The sequence below is a fragment of the Rhopalosiphum padi genome, chromosome 2, assembly GCF_020882245.1.
Source record: "Rhopalosiphum padi isolate XX-2018 chromosome 2, ASM2088224v1, whole genome shotgun sequence".
Classification (NCBI taxonomy): Eukaryota; Metazoa; Arthropoda; class Insecta; order Hemiptera; family Aphididae; genus Rhopalosiphum; species Rhopalosiphum padi.
Window position 1 is genome coordinate 50,642,054 of NC_083598.1, and position 13,509 is coordinate 50,655,562.

At 27.1% G+C, this 13,509-nt stretch overlaps 1 protein-coding gene across 2 annotated transcripts; it reads right to left on the bottom strand.

Moving 5' to 3' along the window:
- Positions 1 to 202: 202 nt before the first annotated feature.
- LOC132920424 (phosphatidylinositol transfer protein alpha isoform) lies at positions 203 to 8,895 on the bottom strand. Of its 2 annotated transcripts, none has more exons than XM_060982818.1 (10): positions 8,627 to 8,895; positions 8,196 to 8,545; positions 6,630 to 6,660; positions 6,342 to 6,505; positions 3,882 to 3,981; positions 3,019 to 3,096; positions 2,055 to 2,219; positions 1,828 to 1,949; positions 1,655 to 1,745; positions 203 to 1,595 (listed from the first exon to the last, which is right to left on the bottom strand). In XM_060982818.1, the coding sequence occupies exons 2-10, from the start codon at positions 8,210 to 8,212 to the stop codon at positions 1,548 to 1,550; spliced, it is 816 nt and encodes a 271-aa protein (XP_060838801.1). In that variant the 5' UTR covers positions 8,213 to 8,545; positions 8,627 to 8,895; the 3' UTR covers positions 203 to 1,547. The 2 variants fall into 2 exon arrangements, with proteins under 2 accessions (XP_060838801.1, XP_060838800.1); XM_060982817.1 differs by lacking the exon at positions 3,019 to 3,096 and adding an exon at positions 3,371 to 3,448 and having other exon boundaries at positions 8,627 to 8,889.
- Between the last annotated feature and the right edge of the window lie 4,614 nt (positions 8,896 to 13,509).

The following is a 13,509-nucleotide window of genomic DNA, read 5'->3' on the forward strand; positions in this document are numbered from 1 at the left end:
ATTTAGATTGAAAACTTTCGAATTAATATAATAATTTTATGTTTAATATTCATATAATTATTCAAGATATATATTTTACATTTTACATTTTCACAGATTTCAAACAGAAATTTGAACAAATTTAGACTTTAAAACGATCAACAACAGTGTTTAATAATAATATATTGAATGAACTACAGTCCTATAGAAAATAGTCATAGAATAATTTTTTGTTTTCAAATTTATTACCAATAAAATGTGTCATAACTCATAAGCAACTCACATTTCATTAATGGCTATTTACATTTATAACTTATGGCATATGGTTACTTGCAAGAAAAACAAAATGTATTATATGCAAACTTCACGTCTATCAAAATTGTGAATACAAAGACATATAAATGCAACTTAAATGGTAATATTACAATATAGAGAAACTATTATGAATAATTATACAATGTACAACTGAAATTTACTTGTAATACATTTTGGTAATACTTGGTGAAATAAATAACGTGTCAAAATAATGTATTACGAGTATTCTCAGATAAAAAATTTAACAATAAAATTTATTGAAACTATTAAGTTTTTTTTTTACATTACACTAGTTTACTATTGTAAGTTAATTTTCAAGTGGTGAAAAAACTATTCAACATATATCATAGCCAACGAATAGTAAAATACGGACAATCCAGTTTGCACTATTGAAAAAATCAGTATACATTCTACATATCTGCAATTTGTACTTCAATGACATGGAAATTCACTAGTCTAACGTTCAACAATTATTATTTAATACATTTTCAAATAATTTACGCATATATGTAATGCTATTATTGTCAAGTTTTAAATTGTCAACTTTACTAAACATTTCAGTGAATTAACTATTAATATTGAAAATAATTAAAATTGAAATGGGTATTACAATAATGTTTGTACACAGACATGTGTATTGCTTAAATATATTTTTTAACATGGTAACCATAAAATTAAAACTTAATTAAATTTTAAATCACCGAATTTTCGCAACATTTTTTTTTTTTTTTTTGTTTAACAAATGTACATTTGTTAAGATAATTAATCATTTTGACAACTAAAAATTGATTTTGACTATGATTACTTGTATACAATCACCATGAATATTCACAAACACTGTGAATCCATATACCAATTATTAAGTAAAACACAAGAGGAAGAACGGATAACAAAATAAATAGAAAGTGGAATGACTTGGCTTTCTATAAATCAATAAATTATCAAAAAGTAATAATCATTTTTAAAAATAAATGTTGGTAAGTACCTATAATCGTAGTACTTTTAAAAAGAGCTAATTTCCCTAAGAAATATTGTGACAATTTTGAGTATATTTGTAGTAAGAATGTTATTTTAGAATAAAATGTATAATATAATTTGTAAAATTGAAGTTAAAATTAGACTAAGTGATAAAAATTACTAGATCTGGTATTATTTTGTTTTTATTCAATTTGGTTGGTGTTAGAATAAATATGGTTTAATTTTCAAAACGATTTTAGGCATTTGGATTGGTTTGTTTAGCTTTCAAAAATGTTTTAATCAGCATCTGCTTTCATTCCTCTAACAGTTCCTTCATTCCGTTGCTGCAATTAAAATTATCAATTAGTAATGTTGTCAACTATTTACTTATAAGCAAACATACCCTGTCTAATACTTCTCGAGTTTTTTCTTCAATTTCACGAATATCTTGTAACGTAAGCCCATGCCAACGATCCATCCAACAAAATACTTGTCTGTAAATTTGTTTATACAATTAATTAAAATTAATATTATAATATTTAAAAACTATTAATCAATTTATTACAGACAACATACCTATGGAAGTTAGTGAACAGACGACGTTCTGATTTTTGAATTAAGTTTTCTACTCGGTTTTGCAGCCCAAACCATTTGAAGTCTGCAGATACCAATTTATAACAAGTCATAACTGGGTTAGCCTAAAACAGTAGACAACAGTAGTTTGTAATGTAGATAGTATTCAAGTTTAGTTATAAATTATAATAAAAGTTCTTATGCGTTAAAATAATAAAAAATAAACATACTGTTTCAATCCAATTTCCTTGGAGAGGACCTCTTCCAGATTTCTGACTTTTAAATTTTTTAGGATCTTCATCTTCTTTGTAATCTGAAGATGAAATAGAGTCATTACCAATATCAATTATTTGTACTTCTCGCTGTTTTAGTTTTTCAGGAGATAATTCATGAACCTGTTTTTAATAATAAATATGTATTAGAAATAATAATAAAAATGGCAAATGAGTAAAGCAAAATGTTATCTTATAAGCTGAATAATATACGGTGTATTACAATGATCTGACACATTCAAATGTAATTTTAATATAAAATATCCATATCTCTACGATACATAGCATGAGCACTAAAATTATGATAGATTTAGAATGTAAAATGTAAATCATGCAATTTAGTAATTAATAATTAAATTAGTCTCAAAAATAAATTATTAAGTTAATCAGTAGTAATATTGTTAATGTATTGATATAATCTAATATACCTTTATGATTAGATAACATCGAATAACTTTATACTCAAGTAATTTCTAATTTTTAAACACATTTTATATAACACTGCTCATATTATGTATTTGAACTAGTGATTAGGTAAAATAGTTTCTCAAGGTTTATTAAAAGTAAAATGTGTTATAGTAAAATAATTAATTATTAAAATATTGTTTGTATACATTACATATTATTATATGATATTAATAATCTTAAAATTGAGACAAGCAACATTTTGTTAAATTAAGCTAAATACAATAATATAATTTAAAACATAAAATAATAATAAATTATATTTTACACAGCTATAAATAAATTATATATATAAGCGAAAAGATAAATAATAATTACTGAATAACAATACAAGATCCAATTTCAAATTAAAATAACAAGTGTTTAAGCATTTTAAAACAGTGTAGAATTCTGAGTTCATAAATACAAAAGTACTTTGTACTATGTGCTAATACATTTTAAGGACCACATCACTTACGTTTTCTTGTGTACCTCTATCAGCAATGTGATACGATTCAATGACTATACTGAAATTTTCTTTCATATAATTTGGATTCTGTACGTACAAGCAAAACCACCAAACAAAAAGCAATTATAGTAAGTTTTATTTTTAAATATATATTAAGGCACATGTTATGTATATTAATTAGATTATAATAAAACAATGGGAAATTATAATGGATTGTTTTATTCAGTTATGTAATTATGTTTCCAAGCATGAAGAAATGACATCAACACCCAGTAGTTCACACATAAAACAAAAATCCCTTTGCATAGATTATAGCGAGCATAATAGCCTTAATCTTAACAACCCTGTTTCTTTCACTTACATTATTTTGGGTTCCTCGATCAGCATAGTGAAATGATTCTATAGTTATCATAAATTTTTCTTTCATATAATTTGGGTTCTATAAAAATAATATTATACTTTTAAATTAAAATCCCATGTGTAAAAATTGTATATTATACAGATGCTGAAATGGATGGTTAAATCATAAATAACAAAAAGATATAAGTAAAATCTTGTGTAAATACATTGTGTTACAAAAAAGTATCATTACAAATTATTTCTTGCTAATAACTTCATACAAAAAAGTAAAAAAATATTAATAATATTGAAAATTAAATATATGCTACCACACACTTAATCACAATTTTTTCCTGGATGTTTTTAGGGAAAAGACATCTATAGTGTAATTAAATAAAAATTATAAATGGCAATTCTTATTTATTGATTTTTAGAGAACAGATTTTAACTAACAAATTTATATTGTTTTAATTCCTAAATGTATTAATAAAATAATTAAAATATTATGTATGTCAATTATAACAATAGCTTACTGTAATCACAGTTCGGCAGTAAGGGTAAGCATTCCATGCTTCTTCGTGAACTTCTAATGCTCCTTTAGGTGCCAAAAGTTTTATCATTCCAGGTACTTTGCTGAAATATAATATAATAATTTGTTAATCCAATTATTCTATACATAACAAAAATGTTTCATTCTAATAAATTTTGAGTAAAATACTAAAATAAGAATTATCTTGATATTAATTAACTGGTTTTAAATTTATAAATTAAATACCATTATTATATAAAATATTATCTGTACTAAATCTATTTCTATACCGAATTTATTTTTTATAATTTAAAATATCAATACAAGTTTAAACTCATATAAATTTTTCAATAAAAATGTATTTTAGATAATCCAAAAACTGGCAAACTCATAATACATTTTAAGTTATTGAACAGAAAAATTATAAATATAGCATATGAAAAAAAGATTATTTGGATGAATAATGGTATTCTATGATATAATAATTATTAAATTATAGGATAAGTGTTATGACTATTTAAATGAAATTTTTTTTTAGATTTTAAAACTAAAAATTATAATTAGGAACCAGGAAGAAAGTTTTTTTATAATTAATAGCCATCAATAATATATCTGCAGAAAATGACCTTTAAAACCTGTTAGGCATGTTAATTATTGATAGTAAGTAGTAACTGCTCCAAAATTGCACAATAAAGTTAAATTAATATAATTTCATGACAAGATAATAATGCACCAAATTACAAACTCTTTTAATTGCCAATAATTAAATACCTATTAAATACTCGTAATTATGAATTATTATTAATTGTACATGAATAACATGAATAAAATACAGCAAACTAGAAATAATTTGAAAATAGGTATTCTGGTACTCATTTAAATTATTTAAGAACATTAAAAAAAATTTGTGAATAAAATTCTGATAACTGTTTATTAATAATTATAGTATTACCATAAAACTCTTACCTGATGTTATATAATATACTACATAAGCAAATGATAAGAAACAGGTGGGGGGGTAGGGTGCCAAACTATTTTTGGCAAAGATAAGAATAGATACTTTTTTTGAGGATTGAAATACAAATTATAATTTTAGCTAATTAAATATACAAATATATTTTAATCTAATAAATACATAAAAATAAATTCTAACCAAGAGAGAGAGACTTTTAACCAGTTAATTTGGTACAATAATACATAATAATCAATTTGTATTAATTTACTATTGTGGATATTATGTAAATGTTTTATATTCAGAAAATTATAATAAAATTAGAACAGAATGTAAACATTACTTCAAACTAATAAAAATATTGTGTCTATGTTAAAAATTATCTTATGATAACAGACCAATATTTTTTTTCTATGTTTTGTATAATCCTTTAAGGTTTTTTATATTAATAGGGGAAGTTATGCTTACATGGTTTCCCCTTAAGCAGCAGTTTAAAGTTGGGGGAAGGGAAGGTATTTATCTTCAAAAATGTAAATTACATAATATTTGAAATAATATATTTTTTTTTATCAATCCTTAACATTTGAAATAAAAACAAATTTAATCACAAAAAGGGTTATTTTAGGAATATATATGTATTTCAAATATCATTGTGGGCTTTTCATAGAAAGTAATAAAGTTGATAAAAAGGCCAAGGTTAAATTTTTTTTAGGAGCAGATTTAAAGGAATATCAGAAATTGTATTATAAATAGCAAAAAGATTATTTTTTGAATATTATGCTTATGATTCGTTATTACTTTCTCCTTCATACATAAAATCACAAAATACGAGTGTCCAAAATCCAATTAATTTTGTTTGGCTTTTTAAAGATTAAATTGCAGAATGGTTAAAAGGTTATACCTATATAAAGACTGACTATAATCGTTTTTGATTTGTAACAATTAAATTAGGCAAATCAATTATGACTTATAGACCTATACTAAATAATTTTAACTTTTTATTTAATGAAATATATTTTAACCATAAGTTATATTAATTAATTCAAACAGTATTAACATGCAGTAGGTATAAAACATTGTATACACCAAGGCTGGAATAACGTGAAATATTTTAATACATTTTTACTCGATACTAGTTTAATGGCCTTCAAAAACATGTCATCCAATGTCATATTACATCCAATGTTAAATAAAAGCTTGATATGTTAAGCTAATAAACCAGCTGTACAATACTTGTTTCATTTTTGAAAACATTCAAAAACTAGCTTGGGCATGTATATATATATTTATAAACAAGGTAATCTGTAAAATCCTGAATCATTTATACAGGTTTTCAAAGTAAATATATAAAATAAATATGCCTTATACAAATGATATTACATAAAACTACAGAGGACCATATAATTTTATCAACATTTGTTATTGTAACTTTAAGTGAAAATATCAATTTACCTTACATATAAATGTATATAATGATAATTAATATAAATTAGTAGTTACTGTATTAATTACCTGGCCAAATGATAAATTTTATAAGTATACTGTCCTTCTGAATATTTTCCACCCAAAAGGGGATAATTGGTAAATGGTTCATTTTTTAACACTTCAATACCTTCTCCACCACCAGTTTCGTTTTTACTGGCTTCGGCTACAGAGTACAGTTGAGCAATTTGATACTAAAAAGAAAAATATAATATTTAAAGAAAACTCTATAAAGGGAAAATACAATGTATAACTGTAATTGTTTATAATTATCTTAAATAAAAATATTTTTAGAAAAAATAAGTAATGAGTACAAACCTCTTCAACTGTTAAGGGTAGTACCACACGGCTGCAACAAATAACATTTATTTTAATTAATACGCATAGGTAAAAGTCAATTTAACAGATGCTTATTATGTTATTTAACTACTAGACATTAAATGGATACTTAAATTACAATTTTGTACAGTCGTAGATAGTATAAAAATGAATAAAGGTGATTTAGTATGATTTTTGTACAGAAGGCATAAAAGTAGATGCATGAAAAATAATTTCTAAATTAAAACTATTGAAAAAAAAGAAATTACCATTTTTATAACTTTAAAATTCTTAGGAATTCTTATGTAGGTAGTATTGAAATTGTAAAAGAATTTATATTAATTTGTTTGCAAAATTAAAAAAGTAGTTATTTTACCAAAGATAAATTAAATGATTCAAATAACAATAAAAAAAAAAAAACTATGAAATTTGTCTTGTCATGATATTCATAAAAAGCTCTTTTATAAATAATCAATTTATCATGGACCATATAATGATTAATAATAAATCAAATATTAATTGAAATGTTTGAAACAAAAAATATTATTTGTATTTATGATAATTAACAGATACATCAAATAAAAACATTTTGAGCTTAAATTGTTACTAATTTCTGGTTTTATTTTTATGGTATAATAATATACCTTACCTATGTAAATTGAATTAAACAATGAAAGATAATTCATAGTGTCACTGTTATAATTAATCTAGGATTATTAATATGGATTATGGGTTGACACGTCACACATTACTTTCTTAACTAGACAATTCAAAACCAAGAGATGCACGGGGAGATGCGTTATTTCTTTGTACAACTATATATGTATGCGAGTAATATTTTAAAATATTTAAATTTAAAAAAAAAATGAATGGCATAAAAATGCTATTTGTCACGATTTTTAGAACAAAAAATAATTTAATCAAGTCAACAGTCTACATAATAATGCTAAGGTACGTAACATTCATTGTGAAAATTGTGTTGGAAATATTATAATAGGCACTATGTACTTATAATACACGAAAGTATAATATATTATAACATAACGTATAGTATCTATAGAGGAATGATAGTTTGAGGACTATAGTTTGGATACTTATCGCTTAATTTGCGATTAAAAAATACGATAAATCGTGATAACAGTCGATGATGAATTTGTCTTTTTTATCTACCCAGCACAAACGGAGTAATACTAGTGGCGTGACTAAGTGACGGCATGGAAGGCGGTGGTGTCTGGGGCAAGCGTCCAAACGCCCCGCTCGGAAGGGTCGCCAGACGAGATAAAAATCGCGAAAACCCATCGGGTACACGGGATAATCGCATCGTAAAAACCGATTATATTATTATCCTCGTCGTCGGACGTTTACGATAAGGGTTAAACCGTGTACCCGAATCGCGAACGCGTGTGCGTTTGTGACGCGACAATAACGCTAAAATAAAATAACGATGACGATCGTTACTCGTCAGGGGGAAACGCCGAACGATCGATCCGAAACCGTGTGCCCTACAAACGTTGACCATTTAAACAAAACCTCGTCGTGATGATTGACATTTTTTTTAATACTCACAACTCTTTGATGAGCATCTTTCGTCCGGCGACGAGGTCGGCACGATCAGGCGTTTGCGAGCGAATACACCGACTGCGGCGGACAGACGGCTGTCGGGCACTCGGACTGTGTGTGGTGTGTCGACTGTGTCGTGTCGTACTCGTGTAGTCGTGTGTCCGTAGTTCGTCGTGCGCTACTGTGTCGCTGTGCGTGCGTGCGTGCGTACGAATGGAGCGGTGTGGGCGGTGCGGTGCGCGCGCTCGTCGTTCCACTGGTCCGTCGGAGAAAGAGAAACGTTATTCAGTGTCGAGTGTGTCGACCGTCGGCCGCCGGGCCGTCAGAATATTATGCTCTGAGACTTGGCGAAACAACTGAAAACGAAAATTCATCACGATAACGATTTATAATGACAACATGACATTAGTAAAGGTTTATGTCCGATGTGTACCAACCACGAGCTGCGTTTTGGCTCTTTTACGTCAAGTCTCGGTAAAACGTTATTAACGATATCGATTTCGAGCAATTATTCTCGGCGGGGCAAAACTGGACGAAATAATATTGTCGCCGCCGGCGATAATGGGCTACAGCAGCTAGTCAAAAAGCAAACCAGAGAGGCAGAGAACCGATTGTAAATAATGCAAATTGCAATACGTTGCCAAACTGTCGCCGCTGATAAGCAGATTTCCAGGAGTACGTGGAAAATAAAAAAAAAATTCGGTCAGCCGGCACGGGAGCTGGTCTTGGCAGTACGCGAATCGATTGTCAGACCTGTTTCTCCGGTAGTCCGGCGGCTGTACGATATCGGCGGGCGCACCGCGACATCTGTCGGTGCGCAAAACATTTAACACGGTGCCAATGATAATAAATACTATAATACACGGATAAAAAGAACTTATTCCGCGATGTAACATTATATTATCATCGCGCGTATCGTGTGACGTGTGTGCATGCCTGAAGGTTTTTTAATTTTTTTTTAATGAGTTAGCCCAGTGGCGCCAAACTCGGACTTTTTTTGTGGAGCGAAATTTAAAATTTTTGTCCCACCCACCTTATCTATATGAGAAAATCCATTTAAGAAGTGAAGCGATCGCTTTAAACGTACAGGTACCCAGTGGCGGCTTGAGTTTTCAAAACTCAAGGAGCAAGTTTTAAAACAACCCACCTACCCCTACCAACTAAATTTATTAAGACCAATATAATATTTTTAGGTTCTTTTTTAGTTAAATTTTTTATTAACTTTTACATATTATGATATAGATACAATTATTTTTTACTTGAATGATCAATCTTCTGTTATATGAATTATGATTAAACCTGTTCAACTTAAACATTTGTTTTCCCCATTTTCGGGACAGGAGCAGTCGCTCCTTGTATTCTTATAACAAGCCGCCCCTGTAGGTATCTATTACATGACATATGAGTTCGGCGCCACTGGATTACTCGATAATAATAAAAAAGCTAGATTTTCAAAAAGAAAAATTACACACTATCTATACGTTATAAGTTTATAACCTACGTAAAACGTAGGTAAAGAGTTTGATACGTATCGCTGATATATATAGTTCGAGGAGTTCCATGTCACTGACTTTCTTTAACGCTCGATTTTGAACCTATCCGTATCATTCACTCTAGACTTCTTTCTTGAAAATCTTGAATTTATATTCCTAGAATCTTTGAACACCAGTCTCCAATTAACTTCTTGGAGTAACAATGATAGCCGATAGGTGAAAATGTTGATTGCGAACTTAGTCCTTACTATTGTCAATAAATCGGGGGCGGGTTTTATCACTCATCACTGACGGGGGCAGTAGTTGTAGGTACCTAACTAAACTATATAATATTTAGTTTATATTTTATTGACTAATAAGTTGTATTTTATAGTTTTATACTAAACGTCTACAATTTGTATTCACAAAACATGATTTTTCAGATTTAAAATACATAATTTTATAGTAGCATGCGGGGGTTGTCTCATCGAAATAAATTAATTTGTGGATCAAAAAAGGTTGCGCACGGCTGTTCTATAAACAATGCATTGCAGCAAGTACATGGTTCGTTTTATATAACACAGGTACTTCAAAGATGAAACTTTTAAAAATGTTTTTTAATTTTTCAATTTTTTCCTTATTTAGCATTTTCTAGTCATTTTATTGATTTTTAAAGCGTAGATTATGAACTTTTAATGTAAATTAGGAAATTAAAAACATCATAACAAGAAATATTGTTTAAAAATTTTTTTCTTAAAACTACTGTTTAAGTGTTTTTCAACCGTATCAAATGTCTCAATCTTGTTGAATGTGGTTGATTGGGATTTAAATAAATAGATAACAACTATTATAATTGGTCAGTGTGAGATAAATCGCAATCGCATTTATTAACACTTACAGTAAACTGTTTATTTATCGTGCGTGAAGCATGATAAGTTTAGTATAGGTATTTTTTTTTTATTATTTATATGGTATACATATATAGTTTAAAAAAAAGTATTAAAAATCTAGAAGTTAAACCGTCGTTTTCTTATAACTTGTGTAATTGCGTACCTATAAAAAGGTTTGGTGACTTTTTTGATAATTTTTAGAGTATTTAAACTTCCAAGACCTATCATATACCTATGTATAACATCTAATACAGAGTTCTGTAACTTTAACGTAATAAACTTATAACAATTACATAACTCGGTAATCAGTACATATTTTAATTGTATATCGAAAAATTATAATACATTCAATATATAATAGCAGTTCGGTATACACGATTATTGATTTAAAATTTAAATTCATTTTTTTTATGCTACTCAATAAGCACCAACCCGATATACCTGATTCCTGCAATCTGCAGTTTAGCTTTATTGGTACTGCACTACTGCTGCAGGTACTAAATAATAACTTTATTCATTATCCATACCAACCATATCTAGTGGCTAGTTATACCTATAACTTTTAGATTGTTGATACTTCTTTTATTATAACTAGTTATTTTAATAAATTAATGACATACGTTTTTTAGTATAATATTATTAATATTTTATTACATAACATATCAATAATTAATTATATATTTATTTACTAACTTAGTAATCTATCATGTTTGTACTGGTTAAAAAATATTTTCTAACAATTCATTTTTATTTTTGTTTAATGATTTTTAGTTTTTTTTTTTTAACAAATCAATAACTATAATATTGGTCAAAATAACATAATATTGTTAAGAGTTTATGACTGTAATGCGTAATATACTAAGATGTATACAATTAAAACAAATATAAAATAACTATTTTACATTTCAAAAATTATTATTATTATTTTTTTTTTTTTTGTAAAATGCTTATTATAATATTATATTAAATTGATTTGTCGCATAAACACGACGAGACTCGTGAAATATATTATATAGGTATAGAGAAACTATATTATGTAATAGCCAGAAAATAGTTAATAAATCTCTTTTTAATGGTTAAGGATACTCATTATTAAACAAGAAGTAGCACATAAATATGGGCCAAGTATCTGGTTACTGTATACGACTTTCTAATTTCTAGCTTTGATTTCAAAAAAATATATATTTTGGGTTGTTCTTTGAAATTTATTGAAATAATATAGGTATTTATAATAAACAATAGAGAATTATAAATAGGTAACACATAGTGTTATAACTACAGAAAGTAATTAGTAAAAAATACACATATTATAATATACTACACAGTACACATATTGAATTACATTGATGACACAAATCATTGAATTTAAAAAATAATTTATAATGATTTTGATTAAAATCTCATAAATAAAAAAAAATATATAATGATTTCAGATTATACTATATTAGAAGTTACATAGGCGTACTAAAATATATTTGATACATATTACATATTATATTCGCTGTTAAAGACCTGATAGAAATTATCTTGGATGTTTTATATTTTTTGTGATTTAATCGCATAATTGCATATTAAAATTTATTCGGAATTTTTAAAATGTTTATACCCTTCCAGTACAATCTGCAATATAACTGGTATTAAATTTTCAATCGATATATAGATAGGTCATATAGCTCTGCATAAATAAGTATGTCAAAGTGGCGCCTAAGGGTTTTCAAATCACTGCAGGCATAAACATATATTTGTAGGTTTTCTTCAACCACCCTCAAAAAGTTTAATATAATAGATTGTAATATTATGAAAATGAGGATATATTTACATAACTATATAGCAGATCATCTAACCACATGAAATACAGTTAAACTATGTATGTATACATAAGGGAGGGAGCATTAACTATAGATAAAAAATTAATTATCTTTTAACATTTAAACTAAAAATAATATTAGTTAACTTATTTAATTTAGTAACTTTGTATTTATTATTGTATTAGTTGTAATAACTTAGGTTGTTCCAGTTAAATTTAAAAATAATAGGTGTCGTACGATCATACAAATCATGTATTTATACATATTATGTAATAGACATTAAGTTTTATCAGTTTGTTATTTTATTGCATAATTCAATGGTTTTAAAGAAAAATAAACATAAACAGTAAAAATTATCACTGTATTTAATAATTAAGTTCTTAAACTTGGGGCATACTTGAGCAAAATGCCTGCCCAGTAAATCTATATGTTGACCGGTTTTTATCGTTTATCGATCCAAAAATCTAAAAACTTTAAAAGATATACCAATATTTTCATAAACCAATATATTTTAGAGTTTAATTTTCTAAGGATTTTTTCAAAAAACAAATTTTAAGATTTTCGTATATTAGTCATCATCATCATATACAGCTTAAGGGACCATTGAGGTCCAACGCTACTATCACAAACTTATTCCACTCTTCTCTATTGTACACCATGTCTATTTGAGCTCTTTCTTAAAGTTTTTTTAGATCCTTCATGAACCCCTCCATCTTTTTCTGGGCCTGCCTAGAGGTTTTTTGGATCTCATTTCCGCCACCAGTGCTTGTATAATAATTTGGCCATCTGTCCTCCATATATGCTCTAACCATTCAAGTCTTTGCTTCTCGTAAATGAAAGAATATTTGGTCTTCTGCATAGCTTTTGTAATTCGTTATTATGTCTTCTTACAAATTGTTATGTTTCTCTGTAATATAAAGGGCCATACATTTTTCTTAATGTTTTTTTAAAGATAATTAAGCTCTAGGGGTTTACCTTGGTGGTTGACCATGTCTCACACCCATATGTTAGGATCGGTCTAAGGTAACTGGTGTATAGGATTTTCTTCAATTCGTAAAATAGATCTTTTGATTTAAGTAAGTTTAATAAACTAAAATTGCACTTATTGTTAGCACTTGTATTAATCTGTTTTTATTTCATCATGCAAAAT